The sequence below is a fragment of the Carettochelys insculpta genome, chromosome 13 (assembly GCF_033958435.1).
Source record: "Carettochelys insculpta isolate YL-2023 chromosome 13, ASM3395843v1, whole genome shotgun sequence".
Taxonomy (NCBI): domain Eukaryota; kingdom Metazoa; phylum Chordata; order Testudines; family Carettochelyidae; genus Carettochelys; species Carettochelys insculpta.
Window position 1 is genome coordinate 13,855,957 of NC_134149.1, and position 18,784 is coordinate 13,874,740.

The 18,784-nt window shown below is 48.6% G+C and overlaps 1 protein-coding gene across 5 annotated transcripts in view; it reads right to left on the reverse strand.

Moving 5' to 3' along the window:
• Window positions 1-18,784, reverse strand: part of TMEM255A (transmembrane protein 255A) — a 53,550-nt gene that overhangs the window by 12,750 nt on the left and 22,016 nt on the right. For 3 of the 5 annotated variants that reach the window (XM_075007458.1, XM_075007453.1, XM_075007454.1), the window contains exons 4-7: window positions 6,966-7,055; window positions 4,275-4,337; window positions 3,048-3,136; window positions 102-264 (exon numbers count right to left, since the gene is read on the reverse strand). In XM_075007458.1, the coding sequence (XP_074863559.1) occupies window positions 102-264; window positions 3,048-3,136; window positions 4,275-4,337; window positions 6,966-7,055 (405 nt within the window). The remainder of the gene's footprint in view (window positions 1-101; window positions 265-3,047; window positions 3,137-4,274; window positions 4,338-6,965; window positions 7,056-18,784) is intronic. The other 2 variants (XM_075007456.1, XM_075007455.1) reach the window with 1 other exon arrangement.

Consider the following 18,784-nt stretch of genomic DNA (forward strand, 5'->3'; position numbering starts at 1 on the left):
AGTGCACTTTTTACGGGTGTTTCAAAAGAATGTCAAATGGGTACGTCTAAACTTGTCTCATCATATTCCTTTCGTTTCTCTAGACATCCACATCATCTTACCATGTCTTTAAAGCCTCCAAGGATTGCGGCTGTGATAATCCCGAGAAACAGTCCAACTATATTCAAAACTGTGGCTGTCCAGAGCAAGTGGTAAAGATGAATGATATCTTGGCAGCTGCTGACATCAATATATTCATAGTAGCCACCAGAAATTTCCACTCTGCTGGATGGAAAAAAATTAAACATCAGGATAAAATCTAGAAAAGCCCACGCAGCCATCAGAAAGCACTCCTGCAATCTGTGTTCTGCTGATTTTTCCACCCATGGGTAGAATAAATTTTGTTATGTGCACTGAGACCTGTGTGGAAATGCACCACCAATAAAAACACATGCTCCTGGGTCTGGGCCCCTGTGGACGCTCTGTTAATCAGCTAGGTGGAATGTGAATCTCTCTGAGACAGCTGCCCAAGCATTCAGCTTACTGTCTCCAGTGGACTGTGGTCCCAACATCAGTGGGATGTTGCCATCAGTGAGGACTCTACAGTAGGCCCATTGTGTTGTGACATGAATTTTGACCTCTCCCCATTTGATCACAGCTGCGGAGGATACTCATCTTCAGTACACAGTGGCACAAACTTATCTCACAAGTCCCTTGAAATGGCACTGAAGTCAGTGCGAGTTATGGCTGGGCAAAGCTGCATTTTGAGTCCCTGGGAGTTGCCTCTTACATTCCTACCTCATGTCCTCCTAGTTAGCACTTGGCTGCTTATTACCAGAATAATAACCCATACTCTGTTCTTATCTGCACCATTAATCAGAGGATCTCACAAGACTTCCTAGACTTTAAAACATCTCATCCCTCCCTGAGAGGTTGCTAAGCATTACCATTGCCAGTGGACAAGGATAGTTGATAGACACAGAGGACATGTAGCTTCCGCGAGTCTAGACAGTGTCAGAACTGGGAACTGAACCTTGGAGTCACTTAAGTGAACCATAGCATCATAGACTCATAGAATGCTAGGACTGGAAGGGAACTTGAGAGGTCATCAAGTCCAGCCCCCTGAAGTTGGTAACAGGCTGATATTCAGTGTGTGTGTGTCATCTGGCATTCACATAGGACCTCTCCTTCCAAGCGTTCGCAAGTGCCTGACAGACTGATAACCTCTAAGTACAAACCACGCCACTCCCCAACTTATATGCAGCACAGCAGCTGCTCCCGTCGCCTACGGATGAAGTCCTGACAGCTCTGTTACAGCCCCCAGAAATGTTGCACAACAATTACACCAGGAAATAGAGCATCTGGTTTTACAATTGTGACCCTCAGCACTCAGGGCCTTGGGTTTAGATTTCTTCTGACACATCCCATCTTGTGCATTTAAGATCTGGCATAAAGTACCACATAAAAATGTGTATTATTTAGCTATGGCAGGAGGAGTGCCACAACCAACAGAACAGCCTTGAATCTTAAATATTGAGGTCCTTCATAATAACTTATTTCTGATTGCCACTCCAGGAAGTAAATCAGATGGATCTCTAGCGGATCCCAAGGAATGCTCTTTAAGACACTGTACACATCTGGAACATGCGAGTTTCAGTAGTTGCAAACTATATTTGGTTCTTGTGGTCACATACAAATTCAAATAATGTGGAAAAGTCCAAACCCTGCAAATGCTTTAGGAAATTGATCCTTTTTTTTGCCAAATCAACATTTTCCATCAAAAATGTACGATTTTTTGGTTCTTTGAGATTATTCATGAATTCAAGTCAACTCTGGCCAAAGTTTGTTTCTCCTTAAGGCAAAATATTTAGTTTCAAACATTTCAAAACATTCAGTTCCAAACTGGAAATTTGGGGGGAAAAAAAACATTGAAACAATAATATTAAATTACCCAAAACATTTTGATTGATTTGAAACCAAATATTTTTGAGTTGATGAAAATAATTTGCAAAAATTTGGTTTTGGTTCTAATATGTTTTTTTTTCCAATTCAGTCTTGAACCCCAAAAATCTTATTCATTCAGCTCTGAAATTGGTGAAAGCAATCTTGTAATAAAAACTTAAGACTGGAAGACTGGAGATCTGAGTTTTAGGGCATAAAACTCAGATCTGCTTCTGACTTCCTTTGTCATCTGAGGGAAGATCTTAAAATCAGCCCCTGCAAGCTTGTCTTAAGATGGGGGACCAAAACTAGCAGTACCCAAATCAGAGACCACAGATGAAAAATTTGGTGTCGTCAATTCATACATTACAATTCTGTCTAAAAATTATTCTTCTACTGTTTTAATGTGTGCCTAAAATTTCAGTAGCTGGAAGAGAATCAAAACAAAACTGTTCTCTCTTTTCAGTGTTGACTTTGTGTATCTGACAGCGCTTGGACAATAGTCAGTTTCACCATTTTGTGCATCTCACTCTCTCACTTTACAATCTGTTTGTTTCTGCTCTTTTTATGTATTTTCTATTGTTTCATACACAACTGTGGACAGATCACCCACGTTAAAAAAACAGGTAAAATCACAACGTCTGTCAGGGAAAATGTGGCTGGGGTAGTACCTGAAATGAGTTTTAAATTAAAAAACAAACAACAACAAAAACCCTCATCTGAATAGTTTACAAGTCAACCATGTCCCTTAAGTCCCCATACCTCAGCTTCCCCATTTTGGAAAATGGGGATAATATTTGCCGTCCTCACATGGAAGGAGCCAGGCTCAACCCTTCGCATTTATGAAGAGACAGCCCCCCCCGGGGAGTAGATTGGTGGTTAAGCTCTTGAACATACTGAAAGACTAAATTGTCATTTAGCAATATTACTTGATCTAACTTCCCTGGCACAGTAGGATTGCTACGTGAAATAATAATGCATGATCTATGTTTATAGTAGCTGTACTTAACCAATACTATACCCAGTCTTTACCATACATTTCCCTAACCTCTTCATGCACTAGCAAACCAATGCATCTCATACTTGCTCTTAACACAGATGCTGAATGCTATTTTTAGTTTACTCACTTGCCACAGTTGTATAGGTCGCAGCAGAAGCAGGTGTTGGTTTTTATTTTAGGTGTGCAGGGTCCCCGGCGCTGTGGATTACAGATCCCCTGCATGAACACAAACAGATGGGGGATACAAGAAAACCAGGAAGACATGAGCATTGGCCTTTTATTTCTGTTTCTCTTAGGCTTGGTTTATAAACAGATTTTGATAGTGGTGGAGGGGGTGCGTGACCTTTTACTGATACGGTTCTACTGGTACAACTCCCAGTGTGGACAAAGCATAAAGGTGCCTTATTCTAGTGTACATTATTCCCTTTCCTATACAGGAGTAGCTGTACTGGTACAAGCACACTCCACCCACGCAAGGGGGTTATTGGTATAACAACAGTTGTGCACTTGTGTGCGTAGAGCAGCTTGGACAGGAGAAGTTTCCCCGCCCGAGTTTGTGACCTATGGGCCCGGGCTTGTCAGTGGAACAGTGCAAACTAAGACAATGATCCAGTGCTGGATGGTTACGGGCAAGCAAAGTGATGCAGTGCATGTGTCCGTCTGGTCCCAGCTATCGCCAAGCTCCCTCGGGAGAGGTGCCCTTCCTGGGGCCAGTGAGATTTGACCTTCTCCCTGCCACTGCTCCTCCAGTACCCCTGACGAGTGCTGCCGGGGTCAGGGGAGGGTATTCCAATTGGTGGGGGAAGCCAGGGAAGAAACATAGATTTTGCTCCAGCCTTTGAAAGTGGTTCAACTATTTGGAAGGAAAGTCCCTTCCAAAGGGACCCCGAGCAATGCACCGAGGAGGCAGCCAAAGGTGTTCAGGACCTGATTTATCACTCAGGTCTCACCCACTCCATGTGATCACAGAGGCTTCCCCCTTTTTTAGGGAATACATTTGTCATCCCCAGTTTGGGACGTCTACCGGTCTTCTCTGTCAGGCTGCCAGTCTCAGACAGGGCTCCAGGCTCGGTCTCTGTGGTGCCCACACCTGTTTCCATCATGCCCTCGCTAGTCATGGCTGTTTCCATCGTACTCTTCTCCGCTGCTGTGCTCCCCCACGCTCACTGCTGCTTCATGCTCCTTCCTCTCCAAGACCGCAGAGCTGCTCCCCACCCAGGGTACCGCTCCACTGTGCACGCAGGGAACTAGTGACTCTATCCTGAGAAGCTGTGTCCCTGATGGTCTGCAATGCAGACACCTCCTCGCCACTGCCGACCCCGTTAGAAAGCAATGCCGCCAAATGCACTCTCACCTCGGGCGGAGTCGTACTTTTGGAATAATACTGACATCGGCCTGCGTACAGTGGCCTGAGATCCTGCAGAAGAAAAAAAAGGTGGGGGGGGCGGCTTTAGCACAGCATCACACCCAAGCAGAGAACATAAAAACATACGAACAGCCACACCGGGTCAGACCAGCCCAGTATCCTGTCTTCCAACAGAGGCCCCAGAGGGAATGAAGAGAACAGATAATCACCAAAGCGATCTCTCTCCTGTCATCCATTTCCAACCTCTGACAGTGAGAGGCTAGGGGCACCATTCTTACCCATCCTGGCTAATACCCACCGATGGGCCTATCCTCCATGAATTTATCTAGTTCTTTTCTGAGCCCTGTTAAAATCCAGGTCTTCACAACCCCTTCTGGCAAGGCGTTCCGCAGGGTTACCATGCACTGCATGAAGCAAAACTTCCTTTTGTTCGTCTTAAACCTGTTAATTTCATTTGATGACCCCTAGTTCTTTTGTTATGGGAACAAGTAAATAACTTTTCCTTATTGACTTTCCACCCCAGGCATGATTTCATACACCTCTATCACATCCCCCCTTAGTCTCCCTTTTATTACGCTGAAAAGTCCCAGTCTTTTTAACGTTTCTTCATATGGCACATGTTCAAATCTAGCACCTTGTCACTCACCTGAGCAGGGAAAAGGGGCCAGGCTAGGCTGGATTTTCAAAAGAGCACTGTGCCTGCACCAGCACCTGTATGAAGGAGCCAGGTTTGCAGAAGCACTCAGCCCCTCCCATGGCAAATTATGAACATCTGTCCCTGGAAGGTCTGTCTTCACTGCAGAGCTAACCCAAGTGAGCAGCGCTCAAGCCTAGGTCCCCAGGTTAGCCTGGCCCAGGTGTGAGCAGCCATGCTACAAAGCCCTCCCTGAGTTACTGTGTCCTTACTCAGGGTGGCACTCAGCCCTCTGCATCACCCACATGGGGCTAGAACCTTTAAATCCCACTGCACTCACCTCTGCCTCTGAGCTAAAAGGCAGCAGTAGAAGGTTATCATCCTCTATGTCTGTGGTGTCCAACATGCTAGCCACTAGCCACGTGTGGCTATTTGGCCACTTGAGTGTGGCTAGTAGGCTTGAACAATACATATATATGTAAATATATAAATATATTTTCAGAATAATGTGGCTTCTATTTCCAGACTGGTTAGACACCACGGTCCCATGTGAGTGTTAGCAGGACTTCTGGGGCCATGTTCTTTACGCGGCAGTAAGCTGTGTTGCTCTGATTCTTTTGGTATGAATTATGGGAGAACTTGTCTGCTGTCCCGGGCTCAGGAGAGAACTGTGGGAAGGCAGAGGAATGGGTTATCCTACATCTTCATTGCAGAGCAGGTGGGATAGCAGTCTGAGTGAAAGCCTCACTCTAACTCAGCCCAGACCCGCAGATGAGGTAGCTAGCCCATGCCGAAAGCACCCCCCACGCTTGGGAGGGAGGGCATTGAATATGGTTGTGGGGAAAGAGGAGCCAAGGAGCAATTCCCAGGTATGAGCCCAGGCAAGTGCAGTGAAGACAGATGTTTAGGGAGCTGGGCTCTTTGAATGATCTGACCCAATGTGTGGAACAGTGTGCTGGTGTAGGGGGATGGCAGCAGGAAGACCATGATGTATTCCGAGGTATGTTCCACTTGTACAAGGGGAAGGAAAGCCAAAACCAAGTTCCTTACTGGAGATGCAGAAACCAGAGCCTGGCACTGATCTGCTCTCACCGTGGCACACAAATGTTGAGGGCTGGCAAAGATGGATCTCAGACTCATCATTGTCCAGCAAAGTAAAATCAGCTACTGGGACCCATAAACAGCAGTGCTGAGAGCAGCCCTACAGGACCCTCTGTGGCCAGGCTCAGCCACGAGCTAAAAACAGCTTTGATATTTTTACTTAATCCTTTATATTGCACCAAAACATGAAAATCAGAGATGGAAAAGAAACCCCCTCATCACAGCCAGGCAGACAAGCAGAGAGGGGAGAGGCTGGAATGCTTTGTTGTGGTTTGAGGCATTCTAGGAGTTCACTTGCTAATGTATGACCCAGCAGCAGCTGAAGGTATACAGCCTTAATCACCTAATATATGCCAATATAACTAGCACACCTGAGATCTCAGCTGGTGCGCTGCCCGACTTTACAGACCAATACAGTTGAATTGTTTCCTTGTGCCCCTCTTCCCCCAGCTTTCTGTATGTCTCCATCTGTTGTCTCTTGCCTTATACTTCAATTGTAAGCTCCTTGGGGAAGGAACTGTGAAATCAAGAGCACCCCTTTGACGATATGTCCCCTTACACAAATGTCCAAGTCATTAAACCCTTCCCGCTATACCTCACTGCCATCTACCCAGCGGCTGTACCAGAACAGTAACACATGTACAGAGCTGTTCCCACTGACATGTGTTGCCAACTACCCCATCAAACCACCCACCACTGAAATGCAACCCCTGCTCGAGTTGGGTGACTGCTGAACTCTGCAGAGAAAATGCAGAACACACTGTGGACAGTAAGTGAAGCGTAATATTGTATCTCAAACCATGGCTACAGAAACACAGCACAGAGAGGACAGCAAAGCTTTGCTGAGTTGTCTTTGAGATGGTATTCTGCTTCCAGGCCGTACTACGGGGAGGAACACAGAGAGCGCAGGTAAACAGCATGCTCGTTGCTTTGGAAATACTTACAATGTGTCTGGCAGCAAAGACCCCATCGACTATGGCACAGCAGAATGCAGCAATGACTCCAAAGCTGATGAAGACAATGGATGCAACCAGCTGCGGAAGGAAAATGAAGTATCAGCTGCTTCGACAAAACATTTATGACTTCACACTTCCATGAGGAGATTTATAAAACCTATTGATCCAAATCGGTAAACATCTGGATGATTAATGGGCTAAATGCCGCCCTCTGCTGTAGTTCTCACCAAAAAGATTGCACAAAAAAAGACAAGCGTTTGCCACTAAAGTTTTTGTGACTGCCTCTCAGACTCTGTGAGAACTATACAGCAAAACAGCACATGGTTCTGTACTGGACAAGCATACTTAGGATGTTCTGGGCAATCAAACTTTACAAGCCCCAAACTAATTGCTGTACACTGTAGCCATTCATTTATCAGCTAGTCAAATGTGTGTTGCTATTTTTAAATTTGCTGTCACACCATAGCACCTACTCCAGTTGTTACACGAACAAAAATACTTGAGTTGTTTCCAAAGAGTTATTCGCTGAACCTGCTTGTCAGCAAATAACAGATTTTTCATTTTTCTTGGTTTCTAGATCAAGGTCATCATGCGCTGAGATTACATGATGTTTATGGGAACCCCTGCAAGAGGCTAGATAGTTAAGAAAAATGCTTGATATATAAATCCTAGAACCAGAAGACGCATGTCTAGTCTAAGCTGTCTGTATTACAAGACCATGTCTCTCCTTGACCTATTTCTATATGATCTAACTCAGAACCTGACCCTGCAAGTTCGCTGCATGCAGTGTTCTGTTTGTTTTCAGTGACAGTTCCAAGCATGGAGGATTTGCAGGAATTGACCTTAATGCTGTGAAATCCATCTCTGTGTGGAATAAATGTTGTTAGGTGTGCCAAGGCATGCGAGATGTGCACCACCACCCAAACACACACTGCCAGCTGTGACTGCTCTGCTAATCAGCTGGGCAGCATCTAAATCTTTCCTGGGTGACTGCCTAAGCGCTCAGCTTACAGGGAACACTGGAAGGGACCATGCGCCTGATTCTCCCTGCAAACCAGCTTTACACCTATGTGAGTCCTTCTCACTTCGGTCTGATCCTGCCACTAATTCCACAAAAAGATCCTTACAACCATGGTGAGTCCCCCTGAAGCCAGCAGAGCTCTGCACAGGTACAAGTCTGCCCAGAAGGATCCAATTGCAAGATCAGTGCCGTGCTCCTAACTCTGTATATAAGACAGGAGCGAAGCCTGTTGAGAACTACAGTAACTAATTGTTTTAGTGTGTGGAATTCAGCAGAGCTCAGCAAAGGATCAACAGCAGCATTCCAGGCCACTCTGCGTTAGACTTCATGACACCACAAGCCAGACTCAGTGAAAGGTTGACTGAGAGTCGCCAACCTTTCAAACAAGCTGAAAGCTGATTTCTGGGCAAGGGCTGAATCCCCAGCCCAGCTGTTGGTCTCCCTTGATTCTGAGCTCAAACTCGACCCTTTCAAAAGATTTTCGCTTTGATTTTCTGGTTATTTGGAGCCAAAATATCACAGTGAAACACAGGAGGCCTGGATCTCTGTGAAGCTTGACCCTGGTGTTTTGCAGAGCTTGAACTTTCAGGAGCAAGAAAACAGGGAGACATGCAGTCAGCACAAGACCCTCTCTTGTCAAGATCTGGCCGACGGTGTCTTGCACCCTGCCTATATGGGGACCGAGCCCTGAGGCCACAGGGTTGATACTTCATCCCAGGGGCCATCAAGGTTGCATGGCAGAACTGCAGCACTGGGTGCCACCACTCCAAAGGGTCCATATAACAGGAGGCTGATTCACCAAGCTGCATCATTGCATATGGATTCACTTTAGGAGTTAACATCTCCCTCGGCTTGCGAGGGAATCGCCAGGTTATCCAGACTTCCCCAACAACTTGCTCTGGGGAAGAAGTTTCTTGCCACCCTCTGTGGCAGCTGTTCTTTCACGCACACATACCCCCACTTTCCATCCTCTGTTGGGGGCAGGGAGAGCTCATCTCACTTGCGTTTTTTCTTCTCCATGTTCCAATCGATTTCAACACCAGGCAAATAATTCCATCTCCAGCGTGGAAGAGAACTGCAAAGCAGCAGATCCAGCTGTCCACACACATGAAATGGAAGAACTGGCTAGCTACCACCCCAACCACAGCAAGGGCTGCATTGCCACGAGGCTGATCCCCTGGTCCCTTGAAAGCAGTGGCTTGGCTACGGCAGCATGAGACGTCTAAAATATATTATGCAGTAATGACAAACGGTAAGTCACAAAAGCCAGGAAATTCAGGATGATCTGCCAAGGAAAATAATAATGGGCTTGTGCCCTTTTCCACCCTTCTTCTCAATGTCTAAATAGAAGACCTTATTCTGCCTGTCGTCTTTTCTCTTGGAAGACGCCATGGCCTAGAGACCAGGTAGAATTCAGACCCTACTAACAACAGTGAAAGCTGAACCAAGCAAGAAGTATTTTTATACTTTTTTTTCCTTTTTGCTATCACCCATTTCATTCAAATGCCTGAAACGCTTAGGAAAAAAGCTCTCTTGGTTAACAATTCACTCCTCTCTCCACACTGTCAATTAAGGACTGAGGAGCACATTCCAGCTCCCTCTTCCTCCACGCAAGCCTACAGCCCTCAAGCGGGTGATCAAGACTGACTAACTGGCGTATGGCAAAGGGTTTACTTATTAAACAGATTAATTTAAAAACCATTTAAATTGTTTAAAATACGACAAAGAAAGTGGGGAGGGTTAAGTGGTTGTGTGTGGCCAAGTTTCCTGTAATCCCATAAAGTTTGTTTCCAGCCACCAGTCCTGGCTCTCACTGCTCCGTGCTGTAATTTAGCTGTAATTTACCCCTAAACATCATCTAAGAGCCCAGTAAGCAATGGAAGTGTTGGTAATGCTGCTAGACAATACTGACCTCCTGTGGCCTGGCAAATTCTCTTGTTCAGCACCAGTCAGGTCCTGAGGGTCCAGGATGAGAGAGGTTCAACCTGTATAACCTATCCTAGACGACAATCCCTTGCTTTCATAGATTTTGGGAGGCAGGCCAGTCCTCACTTACAGACAGCTCCACAACCTTAAACCAATATTCCCTGCCAATCACGCACCCCAGAAGAGAACCACTAACCCAAGAACTAATCTCTGCAACAAACCTTGTTGCCAACTCCACCCACATATCTACCTTAATGACACTATCACAGGACCTAACCACATCATCCACACCATCAAGGGCTTGTTCACCTACACGTCTTCTAGGCTACATCTACACGTGCAGCCAACATCGAAATAGCTTATTTCGATGTTGCGACATCGAAATAGTCTATTTCGATGAATAACGTCTACACGTCCTCCAGGGCCGGCAACGTCGATGTTCAACTTCGATGTTGCTCAGCCCAACATCGAAATAGGCGCAGCGAGGGAACATCTACATGTCAAAGTAGCACACATCGAAATAGGGATGCCATGCACAGCTGCAGACAGGGTCACAGGGCGGACTCAACAGCAAGCCGCTCCCTTAAAGGGCCCCTCCCAGACACAGTTGCACTAAACAACACAAGATACACAGAGCTGACAACTGGTTGCAGACCCTGTGCCTGCAGCATAGATCCCCAGCTGCCACAGAAGCAGCCAGAAGCCCTGGGCTAAGGGCTGCTGCCCACGGTGACCATAGAGCCCCGCAGGGGCTGGAGAGAGAGCATCTCTCAACCCCCCAGCTGATGGCCGCCATGGAGGACCCAGCAATTTCGACGTTGCGGGACGCGGATCGTCTACATGGTCCCTACTTCGACGTTGAACGTTGAACGTCGAAGTAGGGCGCTATTCCTATCTCCTCATGAGGTTAGCGACTAACGTCGAAGTTGGTGCCGCTACTTCGAAGTAGCGTGCACGTGTAGATGCAGCTCCAATGTGATATATGCCATCATGTGCCAGCAATGCCCCTGTGGAAATCTGACTGTCTCTGTGCACCAGAATAAATGGACAAAAATTGAACAGCAAGAATGACAATATACAAAAACCAGCAGGAAAGCACTTCAGGGCCCTGGACGCTCACTGCTGTAGACTTGAAAGTTGCCATACTTGAGCAAAAAAAAACCCGACTGCAGCAGAAAACTGCTGAGCTGGAATTCATATGCAAATTTGACACCATCTAACAGGGTCTGAATAGAGACTGGGAATGGCTCTCCCATTACAATAATTTCCACCATTAGGTATTCTCAACTTCCTATCACTGTTGGAAGTGGGCTGTGTCCACCCTGATCAAATTAGCCTCATTAACACTGTTATAATGCTCCCACCTCTGTACGTATCTATCCCTGCCAGCTTTCACTTCATGCACCTGACAGAGTGAGCTGCTGCCCACAAACGCTTGTGCCCTAATAAATTTGTTAGTCTTTAAGGTTCCACTGAACTTGTTGTTGTTTTTGCTGAAAGAGACTAACACAACTACCACAACAGCTTAGCTCAAGTTCAAACCCAGGCTCTCCTACAGGCTTTATCATCTGCTGCAAGCCAAAGCGGAAAGCCAAAATGTTGCATCTAATTGCCATTTTAACCATGCTAGCTAACCTGAGTTACGAACGTTCTTTTTCCTTTCAACCCAAGAGAAGGCGTGGCCTAAGGAAGGCCGGCCTTCTGCTGAAGGGGCTAAGGAAAAACGCCACGCGCAATCTTCCTAAGGAACCATCTTGGCACACTGTAGCCCACACCTGCCTGCCAGCGTGGAAAACCACTGTTTGATCATCCCCTTGGCATGGTTAATCAGCACTGGGAGCGGAGGGAGCTCCTTGCTAGAATGCAATCCCGCTAAAGCTCCGCTGCCCTTGTTTCCGCTTGGTTTCACTTTCCTGCGTTCCAGGAGAACGAGATGTCCCTTTGGAAAGGTCACTGTTGCGTTCCACACGCGCATCTGCCACAGGCTTGAAACACGGTGTTTTTCTTTCTGAACTGCCCACGTCCAGAGACGCTAACAGCTGCTGTGGGCTCCAGGGCCAGGTGAGAGGGGGCCCTGGCTCCATGCCCTGGAAGGGGTTGGGCCAAGGGCAGTCAGCACTCAGTGCCGCCTGGACCGTGGCACTACTCCCCCCACGAACCTGACAGCCGCGTGCAACTGGAGCAGCGCTGCCACAGCATTTCGGAGGGCCCACGGCACCGGCTGCTGATGACACAATAGCAACAGCAGTGGCCAGAGCTCCGGGCCCCTTTGAAACATTGGGCACAGGGGTAACTACCTCCTTGCCCCCCGCCACACCACCAGTGGGCCTGTCCACATCTCTTTAGCAGCCAGCTCAGAGAAAGAGCGTGTTTGTGAGAGAGAGCGACAGAGTGTGTGTGTGTGTGTGTGTGGAGATGGGGGAGCAAGGAGAGGGTGGCATGTATGTGTGTGCAGAACTAAAAGCTGTTCAATTTGTCAGGGTGTTATTTCCACCCATCAGAAAAGGCAGCCCTATAACCGAGTTTATGGGCTATTTCACAAGGCACTGTTTGGAGGGAACTGGCCAATTTCCCCTGCGGAGCAGAGAAATGCTCTAATGGTTGTTTCCTATGCTTTTCCCCACTCTCTGATGTCGAGGAAATTAGTCACTCATTTACTGGAGGCATGGCACGTTGCCATTGCCAGCGTTATAGGCTGCTTTGGTAGAAGTTTTTACAGGGGTAGTACAGCATTGTCAGCACTTGCAAATCAACTGCAATCTCTTGGGCCGTGTCTAGACTAGCCCCCAACTCTGAAGGGGGCATGGTACTTAGGGTGTTGGGAGATTACTAATGGAGTGCTGCGGTGCACCACAAAATCTGGAGGAGTAAAGAGACTTCGAAGTAGCGCGGATGATTCGAAGCACCCGTGGTGGACCCCTGGCTACACAAAAGCCAGCACTTTGAAGTTTCACACTTCCAAGTTGCCGCGGGAGAGATTTACCTAATGAAGTGCTGCATGTGCACTGCAGCATTTCCTAAGTAATCTTCCGACACCCTCACTACCGCGCCCCCTGCGAAGTTGGGGGCTAGTCTAGACACAGCCTTACTGTTGGGGATTCATCTGGAAGACCTGCTCCTGGAGTTACGGCCCTAATTAAGTATCGGAGGGGTAGCCGTGTTAGTCTGGATCTGTAACAGCAACAAAGGGTCCTGTGGCACCTTATAGACTAACAGAAAAGTTCTGAGCATGAGCTTTCGTGAGCACAGACTCACTGTTGACTCACAGACTCACTGCAAATGATGAAGTGAGTCTGTGCTCACGAAAGCTCATGCTCAAAACTTTTCTGTTAGTCCATAAAGTGCCACAGGACCCTTCATTGCTGGCCCTAATTAAGAGCCTCAAAAGGGAAGTTGTAAAAATGTAATCTGCCTTGGCAGGGTGTGAAGTTAAAAACATGAACCTGGCCCTCGAAAACCAACCCCAAATTAAAATCTTAGGAATTTAAAGCCAGCCTCACTATTTTCAGCCAGGAAGCTCTCCCCTGTGAGGGAAAAAGTTGTTTCACAGCACGGGGGCACCTCATTACTGATGACGATATCCAATTTGCTGCTAGGCTGGAGCAGAGGAGGTAGGCAGGAGATGTAAGGAAGTCCTTTGCTCAGGGTACTGCCTGCCAAAGTGACCTGCAAACGGCTGGCTTATTACTTTATTTGAAACAATTTCTTCCCTGTCTGTCACAGCTCCACAAAACCATCTCAGCCACTGAGGTGCCTCTCAGGGACAGCAGAAAAATGCAAAGGTCCCCACAGGAAAGTTCTCCTGCAAGAGGTGCAGCACTGGAAGGAGGTTTCTTTACCTGCCGGGGAGCAAGAGAAAAATCGGCATCAGCCCCTGAGGTCTCCTTCCCACATGAAGCAGTGATTAGCACAGAACAGGAAAATCCAGGCTGGGGGCTGGATGAGTTTGAGCCTGTCTGAGTGAGGGAGAAGACAGAATCTGCCCTGGGTTGCGAAGCCCCAGAATAACGCTTGCAAATGAGGGTATCTACTGTGATCCAATTAAAATGTTCTCTTACTTCTTTTCTTTTTTTAAAGAGGACAAATGCAACTGGTTACAGGGAGTGAACACCACCGTCCCCTCCACTGCCAGGCTGGTGACGCAAGCACAGGTTGAACCTCTCTCATCCAGCAACATCCGTAAAGCAGCATGATATGGGGGTGTGGCCGAGTTTCCCCTGGTCCTGTAAAGTTTGTTTCCACCCACCAGTCCTGGCTCTCAGTGCTCTGTGCTGTTATTTAGCTGTAATTTACCCCAAATGTCTTCTAACAGCCCAGTAAGCAGTGGACCTGTTGGCAATAGGCCAGACAACACAGACTTACCAAGGTGTGGTAAATTCTCTTGTTTGGCACCTGTCAGGTCCTGAGGGTGCTGGGTGAGAGAGGTTCAACCTGTACATAATTGTTCTGCTGAGCAGGCTGCTTTATCAAAGAGGTGATGGGAGGTGGGGACAAATAAACACACACATTACGTGGAAGGTGTTCACAAGGAGGGAGAGGCACATAGCCCACCTGCTCATAGGGAGAGAAGTTCCCCAGACTAATGGGAAATTGACTGGGATAGCTGTAGAATCCGCTCTCTGCATAGGGGAGTTTTGCCCACACAGTGACAGCCGAATGACGACCCCACTATAGCTTGCAGGTCAATTTCCCAGTGCAGACAAACCCTTAGAAAAGCAGGCTGGCAAAACATGCAAGCGAGGTAGCTTCATGCAAGCCTAAAATCTCCATCAGAGGAACACAAGCAGGGCTGGGAGCTGCTACTGGCTCAGGCTGCTAATGCACTTTGAAATGATGCGAGCGGATCTGAAAGGCAAGTGGTAAGAGATGGCAGCTGATCAGGAGAGTTGTGGGGAGTAGAGGAAGAGACAGGCAGGAGAAGAGAGTGAGGGAGAATAGGAAGGGAGAGGAGAAGAGAGGCTGGGACTGAGAGAGACTTACACTGCTTCTGCGCAGGTTCGAGAGACCCTCTCCCCAGGAAATGCTCCCCACGGCACCGCAGGAAAGCCAGAAGGTGGAGTCTCTCACAGTGGCCCTCAGGATGAACTATGCCTAGTCCTCAGTGACAAGGCCACCAAGTGCCAAGCTGCAAGGGCTGCCTGAGGAAGTCCATTTGGGGTCTGAGGTGCAGCTGTTGGCCTGCAAAGCCATTCGTAGCTGCAGGCTGACGTCAGCAATTATCCAGGACAATAGAGACTGCAGGGCCACGCCGCAGATGTAGGGCAGCACTTGGAAGAGCGAGGGAAGATGACACCTACACAAGTAGGTCAGTCAATTGTTTATCTTCTCCCCACTTTAAAATAACTTTCCAAACGGCACATGATGGCTGCGACCTCCTCTTGCCCCACAGCTGGGAAACGTTCCAGTTGGCAGCGTGCAAGCAGCAGGCTGCAGTGCTAATCTCATTAACATAAGAAGGAGCCGCTGTGAATACTGAAGGGATCCTTCTGCAACATGTATTGAGTGTCTGGCTGACTTCCTGGGGAACTACACCAAGCAGCAGATGGCTGCAGGATCAGGTCCTCAGACAGTAAAATGTTGTGTTGTATTAGCCTCACTGGAGAGGTGTGGTTGTGCCCTCTGGGAGGGGAGGGGCGAAAGCTGCCCTAGAAAGCTTGCACAGAGCCCAGCCAATAGGTAAAGAGTTTATAGGAAGGTGAAGGTTTAGAAGCAGTCAATCAGGCTGGGCCCTTTATAAGAAGGGCTGTGGGTCAGAGAGGAGGGGGAGTCTCTCTGAGGGCAAGGGAGGAAGACTGGATGCTTAGGACAGGGCTGGCCTTGGGAGAACAAGTGGGCGCTCCAGCCAGCCTGGACTCCCTGATACAAAGGGCCAAGAAGTTGCTAGGGCTATGAGGAAGTGACCCAGGGAAATGGACAGAGAGTGGATTGTAGGAGTCACAGCCTGAGGCTGCCAGACTAGAAGGTCCCGAGTTCGGGACCGGTGTAGCGAGTGGGCCTGGCTCTCCCTCCCCTCCTTGCATCGCATTTGCTACTGAGGAATGTGGCCAATCCAAACTTCAGTTCACCCCAGAGGCGACGCCTAGACTTGGGGCTGCAGTTAGACAATGAGGCAGGTGCAACGATTGCCGGATTCCTCAGGAGCAGGGAGAACAGAGCTGGGAAACAGCCGGAGGGCCCTGCCCTGGAGAGGACACTGTGGTCTGGGAGAGACATGGGTCCAGGATCTGAAGAAGGCGGAGACAGCCGAACAGAGAATGTGGGGGGCGATGTCAGCCCCAGAGGGTGTGTGGTAGCTGGACTAAGCTAATCCCAGACTAACCAACAGGAAGTGTTGTGGTCGTGAGTCTATGCCCCTTTACACTCTGTAAACATTACAGAGCTTCATCTCTTCTGGTAAACTCAGAGGGGAAGCAGCCAGTAATCTGAAGAAGTGGGTCTTACCCATGAAAGCTCATTACTTAATATATAATTCATTAGTCTTTAAGGTGCTACAGGACTGCTTATTATCTCTTCTGGTAGCAGCTCCACATCCAGTGCACAATCACAGTTAAAATAGGTGCCCTGATCCAAAACACAACTTCATACCACTTTATCCAACTTCACTGGCAAGCATAACTGACTGTAGTTCCTGCACATACAGACACAGGAAGGTGTCTTCTCGGCAGCTGAGTTTCTATTCTGATACTGGAGATGCTACCCAGGATGTGATTATGGAGGCATTATTAGCAGCACTGGAACAAAGGTTATGCTGAGTTCTGTGCAGGGAAGAAAGCCCTTTTATTTGCTGTGATGAATAAATACTCCACACTGTAACATGTGAAAGTAACAGTAAGAGAGGCCGTGGGTTCAATGCCTCTCCTCAGTGCTGAGCAATCCCGCTGGAAGCTGTTACCAAGCTAATGCACTGATGCAGTTTATGGAGAAAATGTTTTTAAAGCCCCACCAGGCCCTAAACAATTCCACTGAATAATACGTAAATATGCACCACATCAAACCATCCTCATAAAAAAAACCCAGCCTGTCTGACAAGAATAGAGGGCCAAGAGTGGACACACACAAACATAGACAGGAACAGTGCTCCACGGGCTAGCTGCTGCCACAGCGAAGGTGCAACACAACCACCGCTACAGCACCATGGCGCGATTCTTGGTGGGGTCACGCAGACCTATCCGGACTGGGCCCAAGAGTGATGTCATTACCAGGTATCAAACCAGGCCTGGTCTACATGTAAACGTGAGATCGACCTGGCTACACTGGTTAGGTTTGGGAAAAATTTTGCACCTATATCACCATAGTTAGGTAGAACTAAACCCCAGTGTAGATGCAGAGAGGCTGCTGGAAGAATTCTTCCATCAGCTTTGCTACTGCCACTCAAAGAGCTGGAATAATTCCAGTGGATTAATTCCAGCTGGATTAATTCCATCCATGCAGCAGCCTCAACACTTCCTACTCGAGCACAGATGTGCCGAGTCTAGGTTGCTCAGGGCTTTGAGTAAGGAGAACAGAGCCAACGTCAAGTCGCTCTTATTTTATAGACAGCCCATAAAGGACGCAGGGCAGAGGGCAGGAGTAATATGATCATGGTTACTCAGCTGCTGCCTGAATGTGCTGGTGCTACAGCAGCATGAGCCAGCTGCCAGCAGCATACAACCCTGCTGGGGGCCTGACCACATCACAGGGGAATGTGTTGCTCTTGCAACCAACCGGGCCAGGGCGAAGTGAAACAAACACCTGCAGACCGTGTGAGACAGGAGGGGGCAGGTTCTCTGCCAGAACGCTTGTGTTGCAACATTTGTCACAGATACACCTATGCCCTCTCACTAAGGTGTGTGAGCCACTTCCATAGCCCGCCCACCTAACACTGCAGTGAACATAGCTCTCACGAAATGGAGGGCTGGATGGCACTGGATTGCACTCGGATCAGTGAGGGTAGCAGTTGCTTCAGCTTTGCCAGCTCACTGACACTAGCCCTCAGCCCCCTGTATTCCTGGTCTTCTCCTGCAGCAGCAGCCTACTGCGCCAAACTGCGTAACTGGTCATGACGACCATGGAGGGACTTGGCAAAGAGCAGCCATCAGCACCCCCGAGCCCCTGCAGGATTTCAGTGTGTAGGATATCCACTCGTGCATTCCTGGAAGACTAGGCTTTCTGGTGCTTCTGGGAGTGGCAGGACCCCAACCCCGCTGCTGTGACCTCGCACAGTGCGTGCAAGTTCATGCCAACGTGGGTGGAGTGATGTGCTCTTCCCAACAGTATCCTCGTTCAGTCCTGGACAAGCCTATGCCGGCTTTGGCACCGTGCTGGACAGGAGACAAGCCACCCAAAGACAGGGCTGCCTGTTTAAAACTGGACCAGTGGCCTGTGGTTTGTTGGAGTGTCAGAGCTGGACAGTTCCGTTGCACAAGCAGGAGATCTGGGATTGCAACCATTATGGCACAAATGCCTCCCTACGGGAATATAACACCATCTCCCCTGCAGCCGTCCCTACTAGTGCTGGTACCCTATACAGCACAGCGCCAGCAGCCCTGCACTGTAGCTGCTCCATGGGGGAAAGGGGCTCGGGGCGGGGGGGGCAAGAAATTGCCAGCTCTCCCAAACTGGATGGCCCAGACACCATTTGCTGCAATGGTGTTCGGACCAGAAGGGCTGGCAGCCCTGGAGCAGGGCAGGGAGAGAGGCTCAGCTCGCAGCCGGGGGCAGCAACTGGGAGGCATAAGCGCAGGCAGGAGGAGCAGAAGGTGGCTGTGCTGCTGGCCAGGGAGACGCGATGCTCTGAAGGGGAAATTGCCACTTCTCTCCAGCTGCAGGCTGTGCAGCCACCTCCTGCAACTCTGGCTGGCACTGCAGAGGGTGGGGGGAG